At 40.9% G+C, this 16,084-nt stretch overlaps 1 protein-coding gene across 1 annotated transcript in view; it reads right to left on the bottom strand.

Annotated features, from left to right (window-relative positions):
- fat4 (FAT atypical cadherin 4) overlaps positions 1–9,970 on the bottom strand; it is a 206,996-nt gene extending 197,026 nt beyond the window's left edge. The window contains 1 exon segment of the mRNA XM_055159457.1: positions 4,868–9,970. Coding sequence (XP_055015432.1) covers positions 4,868–9,970 — 5,103 coding nt within the window.
- Between the last annotated feature and the right edge of the window lie 6,114 nt (positions 9,971–16,084).

The raw sequence follows: 16,084 nt of genomic DNA, 5'->3' as shown, positions 1-16,084 counted from the left end.
CAGAACCATGCACACTACTAAATATGCCAGGGCTCGGCATTGGCACAGACTAAAACATAACAAAAGCAGTCTAAATGTGAGCTAAAAGGAAGGCCCGCTGAACACTCGGGAGCGTGTTTACTTTCCAGTGGGAACAATGGTGCGCAGGGGAGGGGGAAAGGACTGATGTGGCACTCAGGGGCCTCCCCGAAAACAACACTTCATCACCCTATGAAAACAATGGTAGCAGCCCGGCCATATGGAGAAGGTGGGATTGTATGTGAGAACAAGATGATTTGTAATGCTGTGTCATGAGCTCTACATAAAATACTATAACACTGCAGTTCAACCTCTTTTGGAATGTACTGCAAGTAGTGTTATCATGATACCAACATTTCAACCTAGATTTTGATACGAAGGAATAGATTCAATACTCAGATACCACAATGATAATAAAAAAAACACTTGACTGACTATTCTGACTACAATAACCTGAAGATATTTTGGTAACACAACAGAAATGTACAGAAATGTGTTAAAATGGTTGAGGTTTAAGTATAAGACAAACATGAAAATTCTACTAAAAATGCTGTACCTGATTTTTACAGTCTTAAAAACATGAAAAACACAACTATTCATCCATCCATCCATTTTCTTGCTTTTATCCAGGGCCGGGTCATGGGGGCAACAGTCTAAGCAGGGACTCCCAGACTTCCTTCACCCCAGACACGTCCTCCAGCTCCTCCGGGGGAACAGAACTACTTCATTTTAAACGTGTTTCCTCGCTTACCTTATGCATTCCAAGCATCCTATTTATTCACCGCAATGAGTTTATGAGTGCTTTTCACAACTCTGAGAGCAGTGTTTTGCCATGATTGTAAAGCTAAAAAATAACCAACATGCAAATGTGCACTTCCTGATTATCATTATCTGTACTGGGGCAAGATTTTGTTTAAATACATGGGAAAAAAATCTGGGCTTTTACAACAACTTTTTACAGACAACAGAACGTGATTTTCAACATCAACTATAGTACTTTCTTTTATAGTACCATGTCATCCAGGTATGTTCCACAGTGGCCCATGGATGTACACTACTTTATGGGTCTTATACTAATTCAGAAACAACTTAAGATCATTCTGTAACTATTTAGGAAAGGTTAATTACTGTCCTTTAAATGTGAATTTTTAGCATAGATATCTGCTCAACTCAGTATCTACTTTCGATACTAGTTTTAGTATCATTTAGTTATCTGTTTTTTGATACTTTCAACAACCCTAAATGCTAGCATATGGAAAGAGGCATTGTATGTTTGTTTTTAAGTACGGAGGACATGTATTTATGCCATTTACTATTTATCTACTTGTTTAATAGATGACAGATGGAACAATAAATTTTAGGGGTCAATATTTATCATGGGTACTTTTCCATGTACTTTGTGGGGAAATTCATTTTCAAAACATTTGGTAACAATTATGTGGACTAAAATCTCTCTCATCACAGTGTGGTCATTATGGCAACAGTTCAAGGTCTTACTATTCACAAAAATACCATGAGACAGCGAAAATATAGCATAGACAGTATAGCATAATAGAGTCAAGTATAAACACAAGTCAGGTAAGCCTAAAATATACTTATAACTCACGATAAAATATTTCACACAACTTGAGCGAATGTTAAGAATGGAATGTAGAGCGTGAACCCAAAAGAGTGAACATTAAAATAACAATAGTCGCTGGAAGAGCTATAACCCCACATGTCAAACACATAAATCTGACAGTGCTTATCTGAATGGACACACACCTGCTCTGAGTTCAAAATTTGGAACAAAATCTCCAATCCACCTCCGAGTACCTTCCAACACTGACATCCAGGATATGATGAATCAAAACTCGATTGAGGTGAAATTAAAAACATCCTGTCAAGCAGCAGGAATGGAATCTGAATTCGCCAACAATGGACCAATCCGCTGCCAACAAACGTCTTTCTAGAGATTCGCCCCCAAAGAACTACTAACAGGAAAGTACGCTGGGATTTCTGGGTAATGAAGTCATTTCCAGCGCATTCCTAAGCTACAGCTACAAACAATGATGAACATAGGGCTGCAAGATTAATGACAAACAAATGTAATATAATTTGAATGAATGCAATTAGCAAATTGCAAAGGCTGCAATTTTGGAATTACAATAATTTCCTCCACAAACAACAAAATATCATGTTACCCTGCATGAAAATAAAAACTGCTAATCCTGCAATTTGAAACGTGGGATTCAGTTCACATTTCAGTATTTTTTCAGTTCTTCTGGACATGTTTGAAATGTGAACTTTGAAGAGAATCAGATAACTAAAAAATAAATCACAATCGCAATGCTTATCAGATCACATTTATATATATATATATATATATATATATATATATATATATATATATATATATATATATATATATTTTATATATATATATATATATATATATATTATTTATTTATTTTTATTTTTTATTTTTTTCATATCGTTTAGCTCTAGATCAACATCAACAGCACTTCCTGTAGCGAAATGTGTTAACCGAAAAGTTGAGGCCCCGAAATGAAAGTAACTACACATGCTACCTTCACTGACACTTCTAATCAGCTATACTTGACAATGATGCTTTCAAGGATACATAGAAAGTCAGGAAAAATCCCTTCTCTCCACTCTCCCCAGCTTGACTCCGATTTGTTTAAGATCAACGCTGTCGATAACGCTTGTCCAACCAGATTCTTTTTATTTGAGAATTTCCAAAACAGGGTGCACACGAGTTGGGGTGGGGGAAAAAAACATGCCAGCTACAAGTCAAATCAATGCAGAGAGTGGGGAAAAGTAAAATGTGAACGGGTCACAGCCCAGGGGATGGAAATAATCCCCCTGGTAGCTACTGGGTATCTGGTGCATAAACACAGAAGTGGAAAAACATTAGTTCAAGTCTGGAAGTTTACACGATAGTACCACAGTGCACTTTGACGCCGCACCTACTGACTGCAAAAATAGCCTAACTTGCAGTATGTGGTACAGCCAAGCTAGACAACAATTTCAACACCAAAGAAAACTGGCAGGACTTTGACGAAAAGAGACTTTTTTTTACTGCTTAAATCACATGCTTCGACTGCAAAGGTGGTGTGGTAAAGCCATCTAGTTCAAAAGTTCATAACTTGGAAACAATATGAATTTTAAAGATTGGAAATGGAGCAAAAAGGCATTGTATTGGATCAAAGTATAGAAGAAATCATTCCTACCAGCACGCGAACTGCACATTTGATATTCCTGTTAAAGGCATACAATGAAACATCTGTCACCTCATAGAGATATTATTGCTTTGCCTGGAATCTTCCACAGTATGATATTAAACACTTATCTAGTTGGAGGCAAGAAGGAGACTCCATTAGGTCAAGTTGTAAGTCAGATTTGTGGAAATGCAAGTCCAGCTCTAGTAAGAAAGCATGTTTCTCAAGGCTTTAAGGACACATTTTATTGATAATGGATAACTGAGTGTAATGCCATACTGTGGAACATTCCAGGCAAAGTAATAAGATCTTCATAGAGACAAGCAGCTGTGGACCCTCAGAAAAGTTATATAGTGCACCTTTAAGTTACCCTAGCTTTTGCCAAGTGGTTGTTCCAATACGATTTGATATTAAAAGTAGTTAACAGAAGATGTGCACTACTAATTTATAATAATTATCTGATATGCGAGGTTTTGATAGGTGGTTTTTTACCTTTTAATCACAATTTCACAAAAAAAGTGATGCAAAATTTTGTATACATTCACAAATGGTCAAATGTCAAATGTACTTCGCCTTAGTAAAACCATGAAGTTTAAAATTACGCTTTCATTCAGTTTCACTCCAAATAGCCTGCATAATTACAACACGGAATTTAACACGCCAGCTATACGATACCGCTTAGCTAATTTGTGCCTATATTCTGTATAAGGGTAATGCTAATGTCTGTTTTGCTGAGTGTAAAATAGCAGGTAATTGAAGATTGAACTTAAGGTTATTAAGTTACACTGGCTTAACCTATTTCTGGCAGGATATTTGATGAAAACCAAAAGGACATTATGCAAATTAAATGGCAAGATTAAATTTCACCCTCCCTGGCTTTGCATCTTTTCATAAAGTCTTAAGAGGTCACGCGATTTGGATGGTCACTTATTGCCCATGGTGCAATGCATGCTGGTACCTTGGGACCACCTTCAGTGCTAAAACAGCTCTAGGCTAAAAGAGGCTAAAATGTAATACTGGCACTCACGGTTCACGTCTGCACTGAATTAGTTTCTCTACATGAGACATCGAGGGAGCACACATAGGCTTAAATGTGAAACAGAATCAGTGAATGAGATATTTCTACTCAACGCTGTCCATAAAAGGGCTTTTTTTCCTGATTTGTGCGGTTCATATCAAACACTTATGTCATTAAAGTCACGAAAGAGGATAAGAGCTTGTCACAGACACTTGGTTGAGTTTCCAACTTTGGAATAAAAAGGGAGGAAGACGATTTGTTGAGGCTAGCGGTTTTGGACAGCAAAGTACAGTTATCGTGCAAAAGAACAGGGTCTTACGAAACCAGTCCAAAAATATGATGAGTTAATATAACACAGAACGGAGTATGAAAACCTATTTAATTAACAAGCAGACAATTGCAATGGGAGGCTTTGCTCTAAGTGTGACTTGGACACTCTTTACTATTTTCCCCCGTGCAAAATCTTGATCTCATTTCACATACTCCGTCCAAACGCCTTTAGCAAATGCCAATGTGTGAGTTCAGGCCCTCCCATTGCCAAATAGATCAGCCACAGAACAAAATATAATAGCAGTAGTATGGAAGGATTGCAAGCCAGCAGCGCACTCACCTCAGCGCGTTGTGTCCGGGGTTGACTGGCGTCCGATTCTATGGCGTAGACATCCACCTGGTAGAGATCTGACCCTTTCTCCCGGTCAAGTTCGGCAGCGGTTTGTATGACTCCAGTGTGCCGCCCGATGGTGAAAAGTCGCCCGACTGCTTTCCCTCCGCTCCGTACGGCCACGATGAAATACTCCACTTTGCTTGAGGACCCCCGCGGGCTTGAAGCGTCCAGTGAGATGACATTGGTTCCGGGAGGTTGGCCCTCCTTGAGAATTGTGATGTATTTTGGCTGGGAGAAAACAGGTCCGTCGATACCTTGTAGAATGATGGTAAGTTCGGTTCTGGATGTCTTGCGATCTGTGCCGTGATCCGTTGCGGCTACTGTCAACGTGTACATCAGCCTGGACGGCACTAACTGGGAAGCTAGCCTGATGTCCCCGCTGTACCTGTCCATTATAAAAGTGTCAGCGTCTCCTTCGACCAGTTCGTATTCCACTTCTCCATTTTCTCCATCATCTGGGTCAAATGCAAGCACTGTTGTGAGGATTGATCCAATGACTATATTTGGCTCAGCGACAAGTGCATTCTGGGACACAAAAATAGGGATGTTGTCATTCAGATCTGTCACCCAAATTGTGACATTTTTAAGCGCATATCGGCGGAATTCAACAGGAAAGGCTTGGTCAGTTGCTTTTATAGTCAACTCAAATAAATTGGAAAACTCCCTATCAATTTCTCTGTTAGTGAAAATGAGTCCAGTGCTTGGGTCAATGCTAAAATGGTTTCCTCTTGGAACTTGTTGCACAATAGAGTACTCCAGTTCACCATTGATATCTGCGTCTGTGTCATGTGCTATGATGGTTAGGACTGAGGAAGCTATAGGGAGATTTTCTGGAATGGACTTGAACACATCTCCAGGTGTGAACACGGGTGGATTGTCATTGAAATCTCGAACATGAATAACGACAGGGATGGACGAGGAGCGAGGCGGTCTGCCATTGTCTTTTGCTGTGATATTGAGTTTGTAAAAAGATTGCGTTTCAAAGTCCAGTTTTTTAACCAGAAATATACTTCCAGTGTTGGGACTAATGCTAAATGTGCCGTGATTGTTCGTAGCTGTGATGCTGTAAGTTATATCTGCGTTTGGGCCTGAATCTGAATCTGTAGCCGTCACAGAAGCCACAAGCTCTCCTACCCTCATGTTTTCCAAAACATCCACAGACAGAGAGGATTTGGGGAAGGCGGGTGAATTGTCGTTTTCATCCAGAATGCTGATGCTAAGCAAACACGAAGAGGACAGGGGAACGTCTCCAGCATCAACAGCAATAATTTTCAGTGAATAAGTTGAAGTTGTTTCATAGTCCAACTTTCCAATTAGAGTAACCTGACCGGTGCTGCTATCTATAGTAAATTGCCCCTCTTCGTTCCCTTCGGAAATGTGATAATGAACAAGTCCGTTTTTGTTCTCGTCGACGTCAGACGCAGACACCCGCAGAAGTTGTGTCATGTTTTGCGCTGACTCTGAAATGGAGGCCTGGTAAATGTCTTTAGTGAACTTAGGTGCGTTATCATTGATGTCTTGTATGTAAACTTGGACTTTGGCCTGGTCTCGGAGGGGCTTGGGGAGACCCTGGTCAGAGGAGACGACCACAAAGCTAAAAACCGAGGCGCCTCTTTGTCTCATAAGCGACTCGCGATCCAACTGCAAAGTACTCGTCAGTTCTCCAGTAATGGCGTTGAGTTCAAAGTTTGGCTGCGGCGTTTCGAATGTGTATCGGATCTCACTGTTCGGGCCAAAGTCCTTATCCTCGGCGAAAACCTGGCCAACCAAGGACCCCCTCTTCTGCTCCTCTTCAAAATGAAACACGTAATTAGTGCTGTTGAATAAAGGGCGGTTGTCATTGACATCATCCAAAATGATGCTAACGTTGACAGTGGCGCTAAGCGGTTCCACAGCCCGGTCTGAGGCCACCACTACTAAATTATATCTGTCTTGTGTCTCCCTGTCCAGCTCTGCTTTGATGTACAACTGTCCATCTGGAAAAATACCAAACACATCCCTTGTATTCCCACCAGCAATGTCGTACATGATTTCACCATTTAGTCCAGAGTCTTTATCTGTAGCTTCCACTTTGAAAAATCTGCTGTTAACCGGCTCGGATTCTAGTATAATGACTTCATAAGAAAGCTGGTCAAAAACAGGAGAGTTATCGTTGACATCATACACGCTGACTATTAGGACCAGACTGGAGGTAAGCTGTGGGAGCCCCATATCTGAAGCAATCACCTCCACCTCATAGGAACTGGTGGTGACCTCAAGCGGCCCCGTCAGAGTGATAAGTCCATGCTTCTCATGAATATGGAACAGGCCTCTTGGGTTTTGTTTGAGGCTGTAGACCACCACGCCATTTGGGCCTTCATCTGGATCTGAGGCTCTGGCCTGGAATATGACGTGACCCGTGTTCCAGTTTTCAACAGCGCTCACATGTTCCACAGCGTGAATGAAGCGAGGAGCATTATCATTCAAGTCTTTGACAGTAATGTTAACAAAAGCTTCCCCTGTGATGTCACCACCCTGGGCCACTATTTTGAGCTGATAGAAAGCCTGCTCTTCTCTGTCTATTTGGCTTGACGCTATAATCTGGCCTGCGTTGTTGACAGTAAAAAGCCCCCTTTGGTCTCCAGACGTTATAAGATACGAGATGTTTGTGTTTAGATCAACAGTTGTGGCTGAAACTGTTCCTATGACTGTCCCAATGCCCACATTCTCAAACATGACAAAACTGTATGCTTTCTGGTTAAATATTGGGGGGTTGTCCTGTGTGTCTATGACTGTAACAGTGACTATAGCCTGGGTTTGTGAGCGGAGACCATTACCATCTGTTGCTGTTACCTGCAGCTGGTAAGCAGTTTTCTCCTCTCTATCCAGTGGCACCAGTGTGCTAATTTTCCCACTGTTGACATTAATGCGGAATTTGGATGTGTCGCCAGCAGTAATGATATATTTAACAGTGCCATTCCGGCCTAAGTCTGGGTCTGTGGCTGAAACTGTGGTTACATAAGAACCAGAAGGCTCATTCTCCTTCACATTAGCAAAATACTGCACCGGGTAAAAGACTGGCCTATTGTCATTGATATCCCTAAGGGTGATGTTGACTTTTCCAACAGAGTGCAGAGGGGGGGTGCCTGCGTCTGCTGCCTGGATGTGGAGTAAGTATGAGCTCTGATCCTCCCTGTCTAACTCGGCCGCTGTGCTTAATCTCCCTGACACAGTGTCCAGGCGGAACAACTCCTGGACTTTGGCTGGTGTCTCTGCATCAAATGAGAACCGGATCGTGCCGTTGGCCCCGAGGTCGTCATCTGAGGCGGACAGCACCAGCAGCTCTGTCCCAGCAGGGGCGTGCTCCACTACAGAAACATGATACGTGCTCTGTGTGAACGTGGGCACTTGGTCATTCACGTCTGTTATGTTTACTATCAGTTTAGTGTACGAAATCTTAGGCTGCAGCCCCTGGTCTTTTGCACTAATGTTGAGCACAATTTCAGATGCAATTTCCCTATCTAGCAGAGCAGCGCTGGTAACCAAACCACTGTTTTCACTGATGGAGAACCAGCCCAAAGCATTTCCAGACACGAGGGAGTAACGCAGGTTGGCATTCTGCCCGGAGTCCCCATCTGTTGCCGAGACCCCTTTAATGTAGCTGCCTTTAGGAATGTCTTCACTGATATCTACTCTGTACTCTGCCTCCTGGAATATTGGGGGGTGATCGTTGATATCATTCACAAAAATAACCAGGCTGGCAAAAGAAGACCTGGCCATAGGTTTACCATTGTCTGACACGGACACAGTTAAGTTATAGGAGGAAATTCTCTCTCTGTCCAACACACTAGCTACTTTTATCAAACTCAGATTAGGCACTGGAGACGTGTGCACTTCAAAGTGTCTCTGCTCATTCCCTCCTAAAATTGAGACAGATATGTTACCATTGGCTGTAGGGGAGTCTGAATCTGAAACAGTCAGCAGTGCTACAACTGTGCCAATTTGTGCATTTTCATCCACAGACGCAAATTTAGAAGTAGTGGGAAAGTAGCGAAACTTAACTACTGGATCATTATCATTGACATCTAAGAGTTTTATTGTAGCTTCTGTCCTGCCTGATAATGCTGGTACCCCATTGTCCACTGCATGTATAGTTAAGGAATATTCACGCTTACTTTCAAAGTCTAAACCCTCTTTGATCACTATTGTACCTGCTTTTGGGTCAATTTGAAAAGGAGTCCCCTCATCTAAATAGTACCGGATTTCTGCATTCACCCCTTCATCTTGGTCTGTGGCTGTGATTTGCAAAATACTTGACCCCACCGCTGCGTCTTCATACACACTTGTTTGATAATGCTCCTGATCAAACGCGGGCGGGTTGTCGTTTATGTCTTGTATGGTGACGTTCACTTGCAGGTAGCCAAACTTTTTCGGCTCTCCCTTGTCCTCCACTTCAATGAGGAGCTGATAGAACGGAGTGACCTCTCTGTCCAAGCCTCCTGTTGAAACTAGGTGCAAGAATGCTCCCTCTCCACTGGGATTGACAGTGATATCCAATCTGAACCGCCTCTGCTCGTTGCCTTTCACTATTCTGTACGTAGTGTGGTCCACGCCGTTGCTCCCGATGTCCGAGTCGGTGGCGGTGTCCAGGATGACTTGTCTCCCGCTGCTGGCGTCCTCTTTGAAAGACACCACTATAGAGGCGTCTGGGAATACGGGCGAGTTGTCATTGATATCCAAAACTATTATTCGGACTTCCGTGGGATAGGTAGGTTGACTGGACAGCACGACCACGTTAATGACATCGCTTTGTAAAATCTCCCTGTCAATCACTGAAGACGTGTAAATAACTCCCGTGGTGCCGTTGATGGCAAAAAGTTTGTGGTTTTCACTGAAACGGTACGTGAAGCTGGGTCGCGTCTCTATCGTCCCGACGTATGTGCCCACGGGCTGTTCCTCCAGTACGCGAAACTCTTGGCGGACTTGGCTGGATGCTGAGTACCGCGAGAGAGTCCACAATAAGAGGAGAACCAAATGAAGCCGGCCCGAGCCCCTACCTGCGTGCGCCATGGTCACCGTGATCCTCGCTCAGACACAGTCCATGCCGATGATGTATCCACTTTTACGCGCCGTTACTTGAGCATTGTATTCCGCTGTGCGCACGAGGGAAAAGTCAATGGGAAAGTTCGCAAAAGTGTCCAAAAGTGCTCCACAAGTTTTTATTATCCTCTCAGAACGCGGGATAAGTGTTAGTCCAACTGCGCTTCTAACATCCTGAGTGAGAAATCTCTCAAAATGCCAAGACAAAAGTTAAGTCCCCGGCTCGTCCTCGGTGATAACAAAAAGTTCATGCAAAGTCAGTGCGCAGTTCAGCGGTGTAGACTAGAGTGCACGCGGCTGAAGCGGTACACGCACCGTCCCGTGGAAATAACGGTGCAGAGGCTTCAGTCATATTGTGCTCAGGAGTCCCAGTAAGTTAGGACAAAGCTGGAGTTAGTGGAGCTCCCTCCCATCGCTCATCCCATTGGACGGCAGCGCGCTTGAGCCCGCCCTCCCGCTGTCTTCAGCCCGTGTGCGCGGGGTGCACAGTAGACGTGCACGTCAATCAGACGGACAGGTAGCGCTACTCGCGTTTCTGTTCTTTTAATGTGGGGTCAAAGGGACAACACGAGGGACAAGACACTGAACCAAAACACAAGGCTGGAAGGAGGAGAAGAAGGAGGGAGCGGAGTGCCAGGCAAGGAGCGTGCGTAAACCAGACGTTACTTCATAATTATGTTTATTTATGTTATGTTTTTTGGTTTGTTTGTTTGTTTTTTTCCTTTTAGACAACAGTAGACAACATTTTTCTTTTTTCTTTTTTTTTTTTTTTTTTACTTTTGTTATAAGCAATGATTCTTGCAGTACAAATGTTTATATGTTTATTTTTATATATTTATAACCAAGCATGCCCCTAATACATTTTCTGTTAAAAAAGTAAATATAACATGTCATACGCTTTTCTATAAAAATGGTATATTTCATAAAACAGCCAGACATATAGTTTAAAAATATTTTGTCTGAAAATGTTTCTTAGCCAACAAAATGTGTGTAATAGACTGTAGACATACGAGTGAAATTCCTGTGTTCTAGTTTTAAAATAAATATTAATAATTAGATAGATTAATTAGTAGTAATAATAGTAAATTAGTTATTTTCGTTATTTTGTAGGTTACTATAAGTACAAATGGAATCCTTGGACAGGCCAAAGCCACAACTGTGGAGAAGTGGCGCCATCTAGTGGTCAAATAAACGAATCTCAATTATATCAGAGTTGGAAGTCCATGGTGACGTCACGTAGATGTACAAGCTTTCAAACATTATTTTAAATATTAAATTCAATATTTTAATATATGCTTGTTATGCATTTAGGTTCAACTATGCTGTGTTTATTATTTTATTCTTTTGTTCTGTTGTCATACCATACTCCATATACCTGTACAACAACTCACCCTTATGTGACAGATAATACTCCCTACAACACAGCAACTCACCCTTATGTGACAGATAATACTCCCTACAACACAGCAACTCACCCTTATGTGACAGATAATACTCCCTACAACACAGCAGCTCACCCTTATGTGACAGATAATACTCCCTACAACACAGCAACTCACCCTTATGTGACAGATAATACTCCCTACAACACAGCAACTCACCCTTATGTGACAGATAATACTCCCTACAACACAGCAACTCACCCTTATGTGAAAGATAATACTCCCTACAACACAGCAACTCACCCTTATGTGACAGATAATACTCCCTACAACACAGCAACTCACCCTTATGTGACAGATAATACTCCCTACAACACAGCAACTCACCCTTATGTGACAGATAATACTCCTACAACACAGCAAACTCACCCTTATGTGACAGATAATACTCCCTACAAACACAGCAACTCACTCTTATGTGACAGATAATACTCCCTACAACACAGCAACTCACCCTTATGTGACAGATAATACTCCCTACAACACAGCAGCTCACCCTTATGTGACAGATAATACTCCCTACAACACAGCAACTCACCCTTATGTGACAGATAATACTCCCTACAACACAGCAACTCACCCTTATGTGACAGATAATACTCCCTACAACACAGCAACTCACCCTTATGTGACAGATAATACTCCCTACAACACAGCAACTCACCCTTATGTGACAGATATACTCCCTACAACACAGCAACTCACCCTTATGTGACAGATAATACTCCCTACAACACAGCAACTCACCCTAATGTGACAGATAATACTCCCTACAACACAGCAACTCACCCTTATGTGACAGATAATACTCCCTACAACACAGCAACTCACCCTTAATTGACAGATAATACTCCCTACAACACAATAACCCACCCTGATGTACCAGATAACCCTATGTCCTGTCAATCATCATATCATTGTTGCACTCTCTTCCTATGACCTCTTGTATAAAGCTGTGATTTTATATTTTATTACTTATTTTTCTCTTTTATTTTTGACTTATACATTTATATAACTATGTCTTTTTTGGCACATGTCTCTTGCTATCTTTTTTGCTACTTATTTAGAATTTATTATTACAATTTATATTTTTTGCTCTTTGTTATTATATTATATTGTGATGTGAGAGCTATTGTGTCCAAATCATTTCCCTTGTGGATCAATAAAGTTTGTCGAAGTCTAAGTTCCTTAAGTTCTTTTGGCTCAATGCCTGTAAAACAGCGATGACACCTGTTGCATTACTGTTATTAAAAGTATGTTTGTGAACCTGAATGTGGGACAACATGAAAACTTGCAGAAACAATAATGGCAATGAGACCTTCACAATGACATGGTTTTGTTGTCAACTTGAATAATGTGAACTTAGAATGGTTTTATTTAGTTCAACTATAGTATTATTATGGCTACATATAATGATTAAATAATACAAAAATAAGAACTTGGCATTGACATATGTGCAACCCTCTCCATTCAAAGGGGTCTCTCCTCGTCTTGCATCATATTATATCTTTGCAAATGATGTCAAAATAAACACATTCAAAGTGCCACTGACAGATCTTCTCAGTAAAATAACACCAAAAATCATGCCTTTGCGAGACAGACATTCTGCTCATTTTGAATATTGGCAATTTGTGATTTTTAAAACCACCTCGGTTTCCCCTGAGTGTTAAATACAACAAGGCAAGAAATAATATATGTAATTTAGGAGATGGATTTGCATTGACGTGGATTCAGAGGTTTGTAGGTGCAGACAGCATCAGATCACTTTCTGTCAGGATGTGTCCAACTAAACAGATCATAGTGACTAAACCAGCAACTCCCACAGCTCTTTTTATGTAAACATCAGCTTGTTGTCAGGTTGGTAACATTGTGCTCATGAGTTAAAGATAAAATGAGAATAAAGAGAGCCAATTCAACCAGATAGATAGTTGTTCTTTATTGATTTATTCCTCTTTATTCTTTATTTATTTTTAATTTTATTTATTCAATCTTTTTTTTTTTATTTACCATTTTAAATTTACAGCAACAATCTGGTCTTGTCATCTCTCTGTCCACCAATCACAGCCAGCTAACCGCTAACCAACTACCCCTCAATCCACTCACAGAAGTGCACTCTCTCTCCTGTTTCCTGCCATTTCAGCATCACTGTCTTTACCTGCAGCAGTCTTAAGTGCTAATGTTTATTTATTCAGTAAAAGGTTTTGTAAAACAATCTTAAGTAGAAAGATTTTAGAAGCAGCTCTTGGGGTCAAATTGAGTGTATATCTTTTGCAAACCTTCAAGTTAGAATTTATTTGTTTGGAGGATAAGCCCCTTGAGATGTGTCACCATCTCGTTTTCAAGGGGGTCATCATATGAAGTTTGCAAGTTCATTCATTCAATCAATCCTTTATTTAAAAAGGATAAACTCAGTGACATTAAACAAGAGTGTCCTGGCCAAATGGCAGCAGCTCAAATACCAAACTGTCAACTACATTTGTAAAACACACAAAATTAAGCCAAGATTATAGACATACATTTAAAACAACCACAAAAAGACTGTCATTCAAGAGAACTTTAAAAGAGTGCAATGAAATAAACTCCTTTAGCTGCAGTTTATCTTGAAGCTTGTTCCACACAGAGGGTGCAGCAAAGGAAAAGGACTTTTTCCCAGGTCAGTGTGAACTTTAGGTACAGTCACTACAGACAAGTCTTTTGAGCACACTTGATACAGCTCTATGGACCTGAGCAGTAGGTGCACACAGGTACAGAGCCAGCAGCCCCAGCATCATCTTATAGATGAACAGGTGCCAGTGAATCCAGCAGTGGGCAAACAGACAAAACACCCAGTGCATGAATACAAATAGGTTGTGATCATAGACTGTGTATATAATGGACAAAGCTAACTTGATAGCTGTCACGTTTCAAAAAGGAAGTTTGCATTGCAGCTTCTTCCAGCTCCTTCTGAGCCTGACTCCCAATGACTTACACTGTAACATTTCATACCAAGAGATGTTAAACTACTATAGCAGCCACAGTTGCCTGGGGCAAGCAAATGGAAGCATGGCTGCCAATCTGTGTCATTGGTCCCTCCGACCTCCACCAACACTCATGCTCACACTATTTTCATACAAGGCAATGTGGGCAAAGTGTCTTGCCTAAGGACACAATAACAGTTCTTGCCATTGGCTGCACTGTGGCACCTGATTTTCTCAGTGGTCTTTCATCCAAGTACTGACCAGGCCCGACCTTTCTTAGCTTCTGAGATCTGATGAGATCAGACTTTGACAAGAAAGTTTGACCACAATTTGGCCTTAAATGTTTCTATGAGGCTGGTCTACATGATTCTGGTGTTTTTATTTCTCTGTTTAGTCAGTAAAAAAATATTCCTATTCCTAATATGGAGCTTGGCTCCTAATTCACAACCAATAACCTTTAGCATCATGAAGGATATGAGTGACGTTCACTTCTTTATCCAGTCTATGGCTGTGATCAGTGAGGGACTTCATGATAAAGGCTTCATGACACACAAAGGCCTGGAGACACTGTGAGCTGAAGTACATGTACAAAATATTACTCTAGTCCATGGTCGACAGAAATGTATTGACAATTTGCTTTAGGCTTTAAATGACGGAGAAGATTTAATTCAAACAACCAGTTGTGCACACTTAGCATGCTAGTTGTTGTGAACATTACAGTGATGTGAAAAGCATAAACTCATTAACTGAGGAATAACTCAGGTGCACTAGGAATCAAGTATGACATTTTAAAAAATATTCTGTGCATTATTAATATGACAGGACAATATCACATAAACATGGTCCATGGTCCAACTGTGATGTGATTTTCAAGTTCAAGACAGGCATGTGTGGTAAAATAAGTTAAAAGAGCTGTGAAGTTGCCAGTTGTACCAGGACATGACATCACTTAACAACTCTATAACCTGCTACATTTTAAAAGCATCAATAATAAAGATATAATCTGAAAACTCCTGCCTGAAGAAAAAAACAACACATTGAAAGTATAATTGTGTTTTTAAAATGACTCATAATAATAAGAAAAAAGAAAAAAAAAAAAAAAAAAAAGAAATGATTCAATTAGCCTGAATAGTTTTGTGGGGTCTGTTTGGGCAGAATCCACATCCACAATCAGAGACAGATGTGGTTTAGTGAAAATGGCTCACAGGTTCATGTGTTCTTACTGTAATGTTCAAATTGATCGTTGTGTTTTTGGATGGAACAGTGAAACCTGAACTCATCTGCTGACGGGCACAGAGGGCACACAGGGTATATCTGATCCAGGAATACACTGCACAGGGCTCAGTACTACTCACAAACATCAGGCATATTTCACTTCTGCTGCTTTGAACTGTCTTCTTTCTAATATTATAAATTGGAATAATAGAAATTTAAACTTGAATAAGAGTGAATATACTGTCTGTCCTTCCATTTTCTTCATACGCTTATCCGAGGCTGGATCCGGTGAATATACTGATTTATTATTAATAACAAAACATTGAAAGCAGAAATAGTCTCACATAAGTCTCTCATTTGAGTTGCTAGTTTTAATGCTGAAATCCAGATCTGAATCCTCATTACTTAAACCCCAGCACCCAAGCCAATCATGAACAAGCTCAGGGAGTGAGCTGATTCTGGAGTTGCAG

The sequence above is a fragment of the Boleophthalmus pectinirostris genome, unplaced genomic scaffold (assembly GCF_026225935.1).
Source record: "Boleophthalmus pectinirostris isolate CB_2022bp ecotype Guang Dong unplaced genomic scaffold, ASM2622593v1 HiC_scaffold_23, whole genome shotgun sequence".
NCBI lineage: Eukaryota > Metazoa > Chordata > Actinopteri > Gobiiformes > Gobiidae > Boleophthalmus > Boleophthalmus pectinirostris.
The sequence above is the reverse complement of the archived record's forward strand: the minus strand, read 5'-3'. Positions and strand labels throughout refer to the sequence as shown.